Source organism: Aquila chrysaetos, chromosome 25, assembly GCF_900496995.4.
Source record: "Aquila chrysaetos chrysaetos chromosome 25, bAquChr1.4, whole genome shotgun sequence".
Lineage (NCBI taxonomy): Eukaryota > Metazoa > Chordata > Aves > Accipitriformes > Accipitridae > Aquila > Aquila chrysaetos.
The window spans coordinates 892,036-906,469 of record NC_044028.1 but is presented as its reverse complement, the minus strand read 5'-3'; the positions used below and the strand labels follow the sequence as shown (position 1 = coordinate 906,469).

Genomic DNA, 14,434 nt, shown 5'->3' with positions numbered 1-14,434 from the left:
GAGTGGCAGATTGTGACAGGAAATGGGAAGGGGGTTAAGTAGTTTTGGGAGATGCTTGTCATAAGAGAAGAAGGGCCTGGGAGTTGTTACTGCTGTTTCTGCTGATCTCCCCAGCTGTGCTGTGGGAGAGACCTTAGGGCTATCACAGATGTGCTGTAACCAGCCTACTGGTAGGCTAATGGCCTTACCTTCCCATTTTCCATTTGATTGGCTCTATTTACTACATGAAAGATGCTCACAAATGTGAGTTAGCAAATATTGCGAGTGATGCTCGCAAATATAGAGTTAGCAAAAGTCATCTACCTTAGTAGACTTTTGCAGGAGCCCAGTAAGCTACCTTGCATTTTCTCCCACCATTGCTCACTGCCAGGACCTACTGGTGCTCTCAGGATGGCTTATTTTTAAGCAGGATGAGCTTTTTAGTTTTTATTTTTTTACATAACTTTTTGTAGAAAATGCTCTAGGCCATACAGTGTTCTGAAAACAAACCAGGTACAAACCTCTTGTTACCTGTGTAACAAAATCCCACACACCCCAGCACACAGAGGAATCAGATTATACAAAATTATTGCTGTTCTAGAGGGGAAGCCTTGCCAAGGGGCTCCAGCTGCCATGTCAGCTCCCAGGCTGCCCATGGACCCAGTGGGTGCTGCGTTTAGAGGCTGGTTCGTATGAAATACATGCCCATGAGGATGCTGTAAACCAGAACACCCATGGGACACCTGTGCTGGGGCAGCAGGAGGCTGTGGGAGCTGCAGGCACAGGCTTGTATTCAGAGGGAAGGGATCCCTGGGGAGAAGGGGTTTCCCTGCCTTTGTGTCCCAGACAACTGCTCCTGTACAGCTGCACTGCTGTGCAAACTGCTCAGGGCTCCTGGGTGCAGGACTGATGCAGGGGCTCTGGCCTGGCATAATTACAAGCTGCTGGTGACCAAAAGGGAGAAAATCTTTTTCTCAGCCCAGCTGAGATTAAAAACTTCATTATCGGAATTGTGCTGGAGGCCCCGTGCCTCTCTCTGGGGCTGTGGTGGTGCCTTGCCCTCAGCAGCCTTGGTGCAAATAGCGGGTCCAAGCCCTGGGGTGGCTGCTAAAAGCTGACCTGCTGAGCCTCAGCCCTCGGCTGGGCTGAAGGATCGTTGCCAGTGTCCAGACGGGTGTATCAGTCCTGGTCACAGCCGTGTGCTGGACACAGGCTCAAAGAGCTGCTTCCCCAGGCACGCGGCACGGGAGGACAAAGCGTGCTGATCCCTGGTGAGCGCCCCGCTGGGACCCGGCCCCAGCCTGGCTGCATCGCTCTGCGGGTGCGTTGCTCCACCAGCTGCCCTTGGGAAAACCCTACACGCGTTTTCTTTCTTCTCAAACACCATCTCCACCGCAGAGATTTTTTGTTGTTGTTGTTGTTCTCTGACACAAATACCTTCAGGCCGCTGAGTCTGACTGGGAGCGTTTGCAAAGGTGGGTGCCCAGAGTGTCCCTCTTAGGGCTCTGGAGAGCCCAGTGCCACCGCGCTCTCGCCTCTTCTGGACCATCCTGCTTGTAGCCCATGTGTATGCTGGGCGACCACCTGGTCCTGGGGCCCCCCCTCACCTCGGGGAGGGGGAGAAGGACTCCGCAGAGCCCCCAGGGCTGCTCCCAGCTGCTGCAAGATGGGGTTGTGGCTGCATGCAGGGCAGGGGGGAGCGGCCGCAGCAGCCTCGCACCGCAGGTGCTGCCCCGGCGTGCGTCCTGGCTCACTTGCCTTCGCTCCCCGCCCCCTGGCAGTAGTAGGAGTGGAAATGCCGCTCCTGGGCACAGACCCTCATGGCCCCGTGGGTGTGCAGCAGCAGCCGGGGAAAGCGGGAGGTGAAGTACCGCACAAACCCGTCAGGGACGGAGCCCAGGGCTGCCTGGACATCGGCTGGCAGCTCGTGGTAGTGATGCTTCTGCAGGAGAGAGGTCGAGGTGAGTGGGGCTGGGGGCGGTGGGCGGCAGGGGTGCAGGGGAGCCAGGGGGGCCGTACCTTGTTCCTCATGGCCCGCAGGAGGTCACGCACCGAGCCCCCCTTGTAAGTGCGGAACTTCCTCAGGTCTGGGGAGAGCAGGAGAGACACGAGTGAGGTGGGATGCGGCCGGGGCGAGGAGCTGCCACAGCCCCTCGTGGTGCCAGCACCGTGCCTGTGCCCCGGCGGCGCATGGCGAGCACCGCCGCCCACAGCAAACCGGGGCACTGCTCTGCTCTGCCCTCCCAAGGAAGGGCTGGCACATTTACCCCTCCCCGCTTTTCGGCTCCTAGGCGGGAGCAGGTGCCTCCTGCCCAGTAAAGGGGACCAGACCTGGGAGCCCCATTCCTGCCCAATTCTGCGTGAAAGGCGGCAGCAGGCTCCAGCTGCAGGGGCGAGCCTAGACCCCCCCCCCCCCCACGCTCACCTGTCTGCAGCGGGAGGGAGATGTGCATCCTCCAGTTGGTCCTCACCACTGACCGTCCCCCCGACTCCAGGGCCGAGACGATGGGCCCCTCGGCAGGCTCCTTCTCGATGCGGTCGCTGACGTCCTGCGTGCCCGAGAGCGTGGTTACGGTGCTGGCCCTTGCCCTGTGCTGCCCCATCCAGCGCCAGGGAACAGAGCCAGTGCCAAGGCGGGACAAAGAGGGTTTGGCCCTGACCCCAAACCCAGGGACCCCCCCCCCCCTTGCAAGAGTAGCTCAAAATGAGCACATTGACCGAAACACGGCTGTTTCCAGCACTTGTTTTTCAGACCACACCTATGTTCACTGCTGAGTGGGACGGCATGTGCTCACCTGGAAGAACTGCAGCTGCTTCTCCTCACTCCAGAAAAAGGGATGCATGAGGACCATGGGGGCCGAGGGGCGGTGCTGGGGCTCGGGGCTGATCATTGCCGCAATCAGCTCTCGCGCAACAAGCTTGTCTGTAGGTGAAACAACACAATGGAGAAATAACCCCCCCAAGAAGGACCGGGAGCTGTGCTCCTCGGCTCAGGGCTTCCCCACGGGGACATGCCGGGGGGAAGGGTCTCACCATGAGCATCTTCCTGCAGGCAGCTCAGCTGGTAAGAGCCCGACAAGATGTTGGCCTGTCGCCGCAAGCTGTCCCCAAAGGGGTGCTGCCCTCCTGACACCACATAGTAGAAGATGCAGCCGGCTGAGAAGATGTCCACAGCACACGTCTGCAAAATACGAAGGTGGAGATGGGACACCCGCAGTAAAGGGTGAGGAAAGCTTTCACCTCCCCACTTTTCCATTCTTTCATGTGAATGCTTGGTCCTTTGCTACAGAGCTGCTGGAAAATGCATCGCACCAGGGCTCCTGCCTGCCCTGCTTTCTGGAGTCAGTGAAGCACCCATCACGCCGGGTCCTTATCAGGGAAGAAGTTTTCAGAGGCACAGACAAGAGTCAGGACTTCACAGCTAGACGGACATGCCAGGACTGCTGTTGTCTCACCCAGCTGTGCAAACCAACCCCAGTACAAGGTTAGGTGGAGCACATATTGCCAGAACCAGTACGTGCCCTGCCAGGGACCAGTACAGCAACTGGCTTCCAGCAGGAACAGGCTTTCCTGGGCTAAACAGACTAGCAGAAGCATAACCTTCGCAGCGAGCCACAGCCCCCTCTGACCTCCCCGCCCCGAATTTCCAAGGACTGTAGCCAGATGAGACGCTCTGTGCTGAACACAGCCGGGGGACTGTCCCCGTGAGGGCAGGAGAGCAGGGGCAGCCGCTGACGAGGGTGGTCCTGGCGAGGAGCACCAGTGCTCTGCACCTGGGCTGCCTTGGGCTCTCAGAGCTTTTGTCTTAATTGTGCATTTCAGCAGCACACCGCGAGGCTGCTGCCAGCACGGGGGACTGTCACGACGGGCTCAAAGAGGACCCTAGGCGGGGGAAGGCTCACTGACGGGATTCTCCTTCGGGGCCTCCTGCAGCACCTCGGGGGCGATCCAGCCCTCGGTGCCAGGGATGCCGGAGCGGAGGCTGAAGCTCTGTCGTCCCCCCTGAAGCTTCTTGCAGAGGCCGAAGTCAGAGATGACGGCTCGGATCTGCCCGTGGCGATTTGGGACGGAGATGAGGATGTTACAGGGCTTCAGGTCACGATGGACTGGAAGAGACAGCGGGCAGCGTCACCTGCTGAAGCAGGACGGGGCTCTGCCTGCTGCCCTGCACGCTGCCGACCCCGACAGCTGCTGCCTGAACCCCGCAGCCTCAGCTGAGGATGGGACCGAGATGGGACATGCTGCCCTCCTGCCTGCACGCTGCCTTCTTACCGATGCTGAGGGAGTGGAGGTGGGCCAGCCCGGACATGGTCTGACGCAGCAGAGACACCGGGTCCAGGCTGCGACGATCGAAGCTGGGGCTTTCCACGTACTGGAACCACACAGAGGTAGAAAGAGATGAACTGAAGCCTGATTTACTGGGGCAAAGAAGGCAAAGCTTGCCAGAAGCGAGACTTCTCACTAGGCTTCCACCAAGGTGGAAGGACACAAGCCCATGTGGAGGCCATTTGTGCCCAAGGCTTGCCGCTTCCAGCTCTACCAGTCGGCATCTATTCCCTCTGCAGCAAACTGCCCTCACTCGTGTCCTCAGGCCTCCACAGCTTCAGCAACACTCCTGCTTTATGGAGCGGTAAAAGGACGCTTCTCCTCCCCGCCACTGACTCTCTTCCCAGCACGTGAACAACTGCCCTGACCGATGCCAAGGCTTGGAGCTGCCCGGTCCCTCCTGAGGGGGCAAATCAGCAGGAGAACAAGGGCAGGGGCTTGACTGACAGAGGAACAGTGCTGCTGCTGGCTGCTCTGCCTCTCCGAAGCACCTCGCAGCCTGGCCATGCCCAATCCAAACCCTGTTCCCTCTGACTGCTGGGAAGCAGGTTCGGAGCAGGGCTGTATGCCTGTGGCCAGGCAGGAACCCCAAAAAGGGCTCCAAACCTGGGAGCCGCTGGCTGCCAACCCTGCCCTCGGGCAGGCACAGCTTGCTGCTCCCGTGGGAGCACTGCAGGACCTCCCTAACAGCACAGACGAAAGCCCTGGGGACCGACCTGCAAACACAGGGATGGGGACATCCAGGATTGATCAACAGCCCCCCAGCAGCAGCCCCACGCGGCCGGCCCCATGCCCCCAGGACCAGGCTCACCTCCTGCAGCGTGGCAGAGCAGAGCTCGATGGCAATGTAGTGGAACTGCTTGTCCTTCTCAGTGCAGAAGTAGCGGACGACGTGGGGGTGCTCGTCCGACTCCCGGAGCAGCTGGACCTCGCGGTCCACGAGATGGAAACACTCGGGCAGGAGACGCTTCACAGCCACGTTCCGGCCGTCAAACTGTCCCCTGCACGGAGAGTCGGTGGCGGTGTCCGTGCACGGCCCTCCCCAGCCAGAGCAGAGCCCAGCGCTGCAGATGCACAGCCCGGCCAGGCTCTGGCTGATGCTGGAAACTTGCCCCTCGGGGTCCTCAACATAGGTCACCTTGGAGTGACCTCCAAAGTCTTGTCACAGCCATGGACAGGCAGAAATCTCTGCAGCGAGCTGGAAACTGGGGGTTCAGGTTCCCCTTTTTGCAGGAAAACAGCCTCCCTTGCTTTATGCTGTGTTTAGTGCTGGGGAAAGGGGCTCAGCCAGAGCCAGGGGAACCTTACGAGGGACTAGACCTGCCGCTGCTGGGGGTGGCCTGGAGCAGGCACAGCCCAGCTGCCTGACAGCCTGGCGCAGGCAGGAGGGGAAGGGGGGCACAGGGCGCTGGTGCGAGGGGGAGACCTGCCCTGCATACTGGTACCTTGGTTACAGAAGACCAAGCTCCTCAGATGGGTTTGATGAGGACCATGAGAAGGGGAGGGTGGCAACCCATTCACAAAAGCCCCTGAATCACTGGCCACTGCCCAGGGAAGGAGCTGCCTTCGCGCCTCTCCTTGTGGCTCCCACGGAGAATGAGAGTGGAATGAGGGCAGGCACCCCGGGATGCCACCCACCTGAAGACAAAGGTTCCTCCAGCTCCGTGGCCCAGCACATCCTTGGGGTTAAAAGAAACTTTCCCAACTACAATCACATCTGGTTCTGCATCTGCAGAGGAAGAGGAAGGCACCCATCCTTCACCCTATGAGCCTTAGTCCTTTACGAAGGACATCCAGTTCTTTAACCACCTGACCGTTTCTTCGGCCCTACTCTTGCAATTGCTTTTGTAGCCTATGCTTATCCAGGAGCAGATCTTGCATCTCCTCCCATCTCAGCTGGGCTGCATCCCCTCTCATCTCTGCTCCTGCTGTGGGTAACAATATCTACCGACAGAGAGCCCCTTGCACCTTGCCTGTTCCCACCTGCACACACCTGCAGCAGCCGCTGGGACAGCTGGATCTGGGCTGACCACCCCATTAGCCAGGTCCTTCAGGCGGGCCAAGGGGCCGGAGCTCTGCGAGAGCTGTGATGCGCTTCCCCGGCTCAGCCCCGGCTCCCCGGGCTCTGCAGGGACACCCTCCCCGGAGACCCGGCCCGGGAGCAGCATCTCCTGCTGCTGCTGCAGGAGCTGAATCTGCTTCTCCAGCTGCTGCTGCTGCACCGCGTGCTGCTTCTGCAGTTTCTGGAACACAAATCACGGGAGCGCTCAGCTTCTGCACCCAGAGCAGAGCCGGGGAATCGGCAGGGCTCAGCCCCGGCAGCATGTGCACCCTCTGTCCCTTGCCCAGCCGGCAGCAAGCCGCGCACCACCTTGGCTCATTACCACGAGAGCGTACAAGACAGCATGGGCGCTGCGGGGCTCACTGCAGCCACAACACCGCTGCTTCCACCACAAGGACGAGGTCCCCGGCCCTTCAGAAGTGGTGTTTGTGCAGCAGGCGGTGGGCTCTTCCACCGGCCACCACTCACCGTGAGCAGGAGGAACAGGATTCCCCCGCCCAGCAGAGCCGTGCCGATGCCAGCCATCACCAGGTCCCAGGTGCCGGCCTCGGGGTAGACCTCCACCTGCTCCCTCGGCGCGGGGTCCGGCTGGAACTGCCCCTCGCTGCGGACAGCCGGCTCCTCCGGGCTGCTCGGGGCCAGAAACTGCAACACACACCCAGGGCTGGGTGACACCAGAGGGACGGACCTCTGGGCACTCAGGTTTGGGACCCCCTCCTCACTACAGCCCTGCACGCAGGACCCCCTCCCCGTGCTACCCCATGCTGGGGACCCACTGCCCAGCCCCAGGCGGCCCAGACCCTTCGGCAACCCAGCACGGCGCGAGGTTCCCCCCCAGCGCAGAGGTGGGACCCAGCAGAGCTCCGCCACTCACGTCATCGAACACGGTCCTGGCAGGAGGAGCCCTGGGGATGATGGTTTCCGTTGTCTTCCTCAGGTTCTCTGGGAAGGCTCGCAGCATCGTAGTGTGGACCACGGGAGGCAGCTCGTGGTGCCCTGTGGTGGGAGGAGAACAGAGACAACCATCAGCTGGTCTCTGGTCACAGCATCAGTCCCTCATCTCCCCAGTACCGACACGGCCTGGCCAGACAGCTTTGGCTCTTCAGAAGAAGGGGTGTTGCTTCTCACAGGACACGCAAAAACCATCACAGCTACAGCCCAGAGAGGGGGACCTGGAGCAGCAGCAGCCAGTGGAGAAAGGCAGAGGGCAAGGTCCCCTGCTCTCAGCACGCAGTGGGGGGCCTGATCCCTGCCACGACCCCAAGACACCACCCTGATTTCCAAACCTGCCAATGCAGCCATCACACCTGTGACAGCAATCACAGAGCAGGCTAATTAACCCAGCATCTGCGTGCAGGGCTCGGTGCGCAATAGCACACCGAGAAGCATGGGTAATTGTGAGCCCCGCTTCAAAGGGTCCCCGTCCCGGGAAGAGGACAAGGATGGGCTGCCACCAGCCCCAAGCCAGAGTCACCGCAGTCCCTGAGGCTGAGTCACAGCCTCGGTCCCGTTTACCCCACTGAGCAAAGCAGGTTGGGCTGCCACCCCAAAACACACCGGCAGCTCAGGCTGCCGCTCTCCGGGGCACCCTCCAGGAGCGAGGACGCAGGGAAAGCTGGTGCCCGTTGTGGGTCCGCACCTATTAGGAGCCACTGGTTGTGGAGCGAGGTGATGCTGCCCTGCGGGTACTTGACGTCGGTGCTGGGCGTGATCTCACACTCCCCCGACTCTCTCATGGTCACATCATCCGTGGTGGGGCCGTCGATCCTGGCCAGCGTGATGCCCTGCGGCTGGGGGTCCGACAGCTTGTGGAGCACCGTGCAGCCAGGACCTGCACCCGCCGCAGCTCACCCCAGAAGGGGCCAGCAGGGAGACTCACCACCAGAGCCACGCTGCCATGGACCAGGGAGGTCAAGGCGTAGAAGCTGGCCGCGTACTTCCCCACGTAAAGCGCTGGCCTGCAAGACAGGGACAAGCATCAGGCTTCCATCCATCACGGATCAGAGTGGCCAAGCACAGGCAACGCAAACGCCACCGGCTGCCACTGCACAGGAACCACGTACAGCAGCTGGGTCTTGGTGGTGGCAAAGTCCTTCACGGACTGGTAGCTCCACTTGAAGAGGTGGATGTCCTGTGAGTGGAACGTCAGGTAGCGCAGGGTCTCCATTGCCAGGTTGAGGTGGGGGACACGGCGGAGGCTGTCCTGGTGCCACACATAGATACCGACCACGGGCGAGCCATAGTTCTGCGCCCACAGGACCTCCCCATTCTCCTTGTCCAGCGTGACCACCAGCCCGTCCCCGCTCGAGGCGAAGTGTGCCATTTCTAGGCAGAGCCAGAGGGAGGGGGTGATGCAGCGGTGCTGGCCGTGGGGCTTTGCCCCCCCTCTGCTCCTCCTCAGTCCTGCCACCGGCTGTGGGCTGTTGCCTGTTGCTCTGCTCCCACGAGAGCTGTGGCCGGCGCAGCAGCCGTTTTCCCCAGCAATCGGCACAGCCGAGACCCACTGGCCATGGCAGCATCACCGCAGGGTCCCTGCAGAGCCAGGGTCCCGCTGCGAGCAGGCTGCCGGGGGAGCTGGATCTGCGCAGCGGGCACTCACTGTAGTGGTAGGACTCCTCGCAGAGCGGTGCCGAGTAGTCGGAGAAGGTGGCATTCCAGCGCAGCTCCCGCGACTTGGTGTCGTACATGGTGATGACGTACTCTGGGGACGAGAGCAGGGCATGAGGTCACCGCCCAGCACCCCATTCCTGGGACTAGACGGATGAACGGGGAGCAGGACTGGCTTACGGGTACGGCCGATGTAGAGCAGGGGACTTGATGGGCACAGACCATCCCAGGCCTCTGTCGAGAGAGTGGTCTGCTTCTCTCCTGACTTGGGGTCCACAATGAACCAGGTGTCCTGCTTCTTCCCTGAGAACGAAAATACATTTTCTCTGTCTCGCAGCCCTGCTGTCTGTCCCCAAGAGCCGCCCGTCAGGCTTCCTCCTGTCCCTCCCCTCCATGGACACACGTTCCCAAAGGTCCCCGTGCAGCCTCTCCTCCTCCCCCCGCCCCGGGTCCAGCGGAGCGGCCGGGCTCTGCGTACCGGTGTAGAGCACGCCGTCCGAACTGCGGCATGGTGAGGACTGGACCAGCTCCGGGATGGTGAACGGGAGCTTCTGCAACACAGACGGCAGCGTGGATGCGGGGTCAGAGAAACACCTCCCCGAGCAGCAGCCTTCCTGCCTTCAGGAGCAGGGTGGGAAGGAGAGGTCCCCCCGGACAGCCCCCTCCTCCTCGCCTGCCTTCACTGCTCAACCCCAGCGCAGGACGGGGTGGTGGGGAAGGAAAGGCTGCCGGCTGTATTTGCCCCACACCCACTCAGCTGACATCTTCCAGGCACCAAGGACAAGCTGGAGCAATCGAAGGCCCCGGGCTCGCCCTGTCCAGCAGGTCCGCCCGGTCCCCCAGCCCGGTGAACCCCGAGGGGTGTGGGTGGGCGGGATGCATGCAGCCCCACTGACCATCAAGCCTTCTTTGTTTTTTCCTCCCAGGATATACAGGCTGCCATCATTGGGGTCTGGAAGGAATGCTGGTCTGGAAAGGAGGAGAGAGGAGGATGAAAGGTGAGCTGCCCCCTGCCCCGGGCACGCGCCAAGGGCTAAAGAGGAGCTGCACTAAGGAAACCCCTTCAGCAGTTTGCTCCAGGGTGATTCGCTACAGGGCTTGACCTTTCTGGGAAACCTCCAGCACCGGCTTTGGTAGGAGATGAACTCCCACTCTGGGTCAGCACTGTAACTCCATACGGCCACCCTGTGCCTACCAGCCGTGCTGGCTCCGTGCCCTGCCCGCCCCAGGGGAGCTCTCTGCTGTCCTGCCTTCCCCCAGCACTTCCAGGTGGATTTTCCTCAATTTCTCTCCTACGCTTTTGTGCGTGGTGGTGGTGAGAGCTTCTCCCCTGTCTGTAGAAAGGCTACATGTTCAGCCGCAGGGAGCAGCTATTCCTCATCATCATGCACAAAGTGCTAGCACAAAGGGTAGGTTTAAGGCAATGCTACGGCATGGGCTGGGAGGTTCATTTCTCTGAGGTTCCTCTTTCTTGCTGTGAATCTGTCAGTTCATCAGGGCAGCCGTGCACCTCCGAAAGGCTCCTGCTCGGCTCGCAGGCTGCCTAACTGGAAAGGGCACCCTGCCCGCGGGGGATGACACTCACTCTGCCACATAAACCGGCACCTGCAGAATAGGATCTGAAAAAGAGAGTGAAACACAGACGTCAGCAGCCTCTCCCTACGAGCGGGGACAACGTGGCAGTGTTTACCAAGCGCAGCCATGCGCTGCCATGCCCAGGTCCACAGTCTATTTGCATTTCAGACCCAGAATAGGCACCACTGGCAGTGGGGGTCTGACCACCCCCCCCCCCCCTCTGCTCTTCTCTGCACATGGCCGTGCCTGGGGCGGGAGCTGGCAGTGTCCCCCAGGGCTGGAGGAACTGCTGGCCCAGAGCCCAACCAGCAAGAGCCAGGCTGGGGGTGTGTATCCCCAAACCCCGGCTAGTGACAAGCCCAGGGAGCACCCCCCGTATCGTTACTCACCATCCTTCAGGGTCCACTTGATGTCACCTGTGCTCTTACTCACTGCGTGAAGGTTTCCATCCAGAGTGGATATGAAGAGCAGTGTTTCTGGGACAGTCACAGCACTGGCTTTGAGGCACTACGGACAGAAATGCCGTCCTTAGAGAGCAGGGCCAGAGTGGGGGATGAGCCCCCGTGGCCCAGGCCGTCTCAGGCAGCTCAGCAGCCCCCCACCGAGCACGCCACAGCAGCAGACTCTGGGGAAGGGCCCCAAGGTCCCTTCTCGTCCCCAGTGAGGCAAGACTGGGAGGGAAAAGAATTTATTTCCTTGCACCAGCATATTAAATCTGCTTGTTCCTCCAGCTCCACCTGCACAGGACACGCACAGAATCACATCTGCTAACGGCTCTTTGGAGGTGCTGTGTTTTATCAATCCATGGCATTAAGCCTTGGCACTAAGGTTGCTGCACTCGCAGTGAGCAGCACTACCGGCAGCGTGTGGCATCCGTGGTCCCTGGCTCCTGAAGCACCAGTCACATCCCACCGGCACAGTCCCAGGGCCGGTCCAGCCCTTCCCCTCTCCCCCAGAGCCAGCGTTCCTGCCAGCGGGGATGATCTGCTGCGCGGCTGTTCCCAGCCACAACTCCCTTTCTAAAGGTGACACGAACAGCCTGACTACCGGCTCCTTCCAGAAACGAACGAGTTGGGTGACTTTTCATGCCAGAAATGCAATTAATGCTCGCCCAGGCCTTCAAAGCTACAGATTTCAGCTATCTTGATGTTGAGGGAGTAACTGCAAGTTCACGCTGGGAAGAGGAGCTGCTGCTTCCGTGTACGGCGCCTGTACAGCAAGCGCCAGCTCAGCCGCCGCAGTCCGGCACACACGCCAGCCTCACCCTCTCGGCAAACAGGGATCAGCAAACAGCACGGGGACCCAAACGGCTTCAGGCAGAGGCAGGGCCAGCATGGCCATCCCCGATGCCAAGGAGCAGAGCAGCACCCGGGCTCACCGCTGGCCGCGATGCAGCAGCCAGTTGAGCAAGCTGCTGCCCCGGTCACTCGTGCAGGTGCAGCCAAAGGACATCCCTTGGGCCCGGCACGCTGTCCCCCCGGCAGCCCCCTCGCTGCCTCTCACCTGCTCTGTACCAGCTCCTGGAGCCTGAGCCGGGCAGAGAGCCCGGCCTGGGGACCCGGCCAGACCGAAGAGCGGGGACCGGCTGACAGCCGGTGCCAAGACGGTGTCCTAAGTGTAAGCACGTGCCTGTCCACAGAGCAGAACCTGATGGCAGTAACAGAGCAGCCATGGCACTGTGGGGCCAGGAGACACGTTTTCCCTTGAGTTACTGAAATTCCCCCAGCTCCAACAACACAGACAGCAGCCCCGACGGGTGCCAGGTAACCTGTTCTCTGGCTGTACCTCCTGCCACAAGCACACACCAGCTCCCTCCCAACGCACCTCACATCAACCCCTCTGCTCTAAGCCCAATTCTTTTATTTGCCCTTCTTGCTTAATTTTTAAGTGAGGTCAGAGAGAGTTTCTGAGCTCTCACTTTGGCCAGAGGACGCGGTGGGGCAGGCAGAGAAAAGCAACTGCTCCCCACCGCTGCTTCTCCAGCACCGTGCGGCCATGCAGGCAGGCTCGCTGCCGGCTGCAAGGGACCGGCTGAGACGACAAGCCGGGCCAGCAGACACGGAGCTCTTGTGGTGTGGCCACCTGCACAAGGGAAACAGAACTGAGACCGCCGAGCCCTCCCAGCTGTCAGAGCTACAGCAGGCTCTGCGCTCGCAGGCTCTGCTTTTCCCTCCCCCCGATGCTTTGCAGTTTCTTCCATCTCTTCTGCAACTACTGTTTTTTCGGTGACGGGGCACTCGAACAAAGGCCAGGCTGTCCAGCCTGCTCCCTGCACACCACCATGGGCAGAACTGGGAGCGCTGGCTGCCCGGGAGCTGCCACCCTCCCCTTGGCCCCCAGCCCCGGCCGCCCCAGCAGCCGTTCTGGCCAGCCCCAGCCCAGAAGCGCGGCTGCTGTTCCCATGGGATGTCCCCAGGACCCGTGCTTTCCCGAGGCCCCCACCACACCACCCGGGAGTCTGCAGTGATGCCGCTGGGGCTGGAGCTCAGCTGCGCGCCCGGGGCACGCTCGCTCCTCCAGCGACGGAGGGGGACGGCCGGGCACTGACAGAAACTCGGTGCCAGCGCCCGCTGCTTCCTTTGCCGGAGCAGCGCTACCGACCTCTGCCAAAACCACCCCGGCACGCTGCCCTCCCCGGCTGAAACGGCGCCAGCTGCGGAAGGTGCCGTCGGGCTCCCGAGGGCTCCATCCTGCCAGGCAGCAGCTCTGCGGGCGGGAAGGGGCCGAGGGTTCCCAGGGCAGGGGACTCCGCTCTCAGCCCCGGCCGGGCCCAGGGATGGAGACGCTTTTCTGAGCGGAGAACAACCCCCGTCCCGGGCACCGCCCGTGGCCCCTCACCCGGCGTGGATCTCCATCGCCCGCCTGCCACCGGCACCACCGACGTGCGGCCGCGGGGCCCCGCAGCCATCGCAGCCCCTTCGCCCCCCAGACCACGCTCGCCCGGGTGCCGGACGCCGCGCCCCCCCCCCGCGCCCCCCGGCTGTCACGAGCAGGACCCCGCTCCCACGCACGGCCCCGCGGGTCGGGGCGCTCACGCGCGCGCGTGGAGCGGAGCGCGGGGGCGGCGCCTGCGCGCTCACGGACGCCCGTGCCCGCGCGGTCACGCACGCAGGGGACGCGCACCCTCTCGTGCCGGCACCCCCCCCACGCGCTCGCGCCCGCGGGACACGCGCCCACCCGCGCTCACACGCAGGGCACGGTCACCCGCACCCTCCCACCCGCGGGCTGCGGCGCGGCCGTACCTGTGCGGGGGGCGGCGGCGGCAGCAGCAGCAGCGGGAGCAGCAGCGGGAGCGGGAGCGGCAGCCGCCGCCCCCCGAGCAGCCCCCGGAGCAGCCCCGGGCGCAGCGGCGCGGCGAGGCCGCCCATGTCCCGGACATGCCGGGGCCGCGGCGCGCAGGGCCGGGCCGGGCCGGGCTTATCGCCGCGCCGTGAGTCAGCGGGGCCGGGGCGGGTCCAGGATGCGGCTTCCTGCTCCCCCCCCCAAAACCCCGGCCCGGCCCCGGGCGCGACCCGCCGCCCCCCCCCAGTCCCGGGGACAGCGGCAGCCGGCGGTGGCAGGCCGCAGCCCCGGACAGCCCGGTGGCCCCTCGCCGGTTTCCCGATCCCTTTGCATGAGCCCAAGGACCCGTCACCTCGTGCTTTAGCATCCCCCCGCCCCGCTCCCGCGGGGAAGTGGAGCTCCAACCCACTTTAAATAATCCTCACCTTCATTTCAAGAAAGAGCAGGGTACTGCTGCTTATGAAAGGGCTCTTCCCAGAAAGACAAACGGGAGTTGAAAGGGATTTTCAGGGGGACTCAACTCCCCCCCCCCCCAATTTATGATGTTGGCCCTTGCAGTCAGAGCACACCTAGACATTAAACTGAACAAGAACTTGCCCATTT

The 14,434-nt window shown here is 62.3% G+C and overlaps 1 protein-coding gene across 1 annotated transcript; it reads right to left on the bottom strand.

The window, feature by feature from the left end:
- Positions 1–1,398: 1,398 nt before the first annotated feature.
- On the bottom strand, positions 1,399–13,973 carry ERN2 (endoplasmic reticulum to nucleus signaling 2). The gene is made up of 22 exons (XM_030002196.2): positions 13,792–13,973; positions 10,939–11,056; positions 10,560–10,593; positions 9,871–9,943; positions 9,453–9,525; positions 9,155–9,277; positions 8,967–9,068; positions 8,431–8,692; positions 8,247–8,325; positions 8,007–8,157; positions 7,242–7,363; positions 6,836–7,012; positions 6,299–6,548; positions 5,944–6,034; positions 5,117–5,306; positions 4,252–4,351; positions 3,886–4,085; positions 3,013–3,160; positions 2,775–2,902; positions 2,405–2,528; positions 1,999–2,066; positions 1,399–1,921 (listed from the first exon to the last, which is right to left on the bottom strand). Exons 1-22 carry the CDS (start codon positions 13,915–13,917, stop codon positions 1,730–1,732), a joined length of 2,931 nt encoding a protein of 976 aa, XP_029858056.1. The 5' UTR covers positions 13,918–13,973; the 3' UTR covers positions 1,399–1,729.
- Positions 13,974–14,434: the final 461 nt, after the last annotated feature.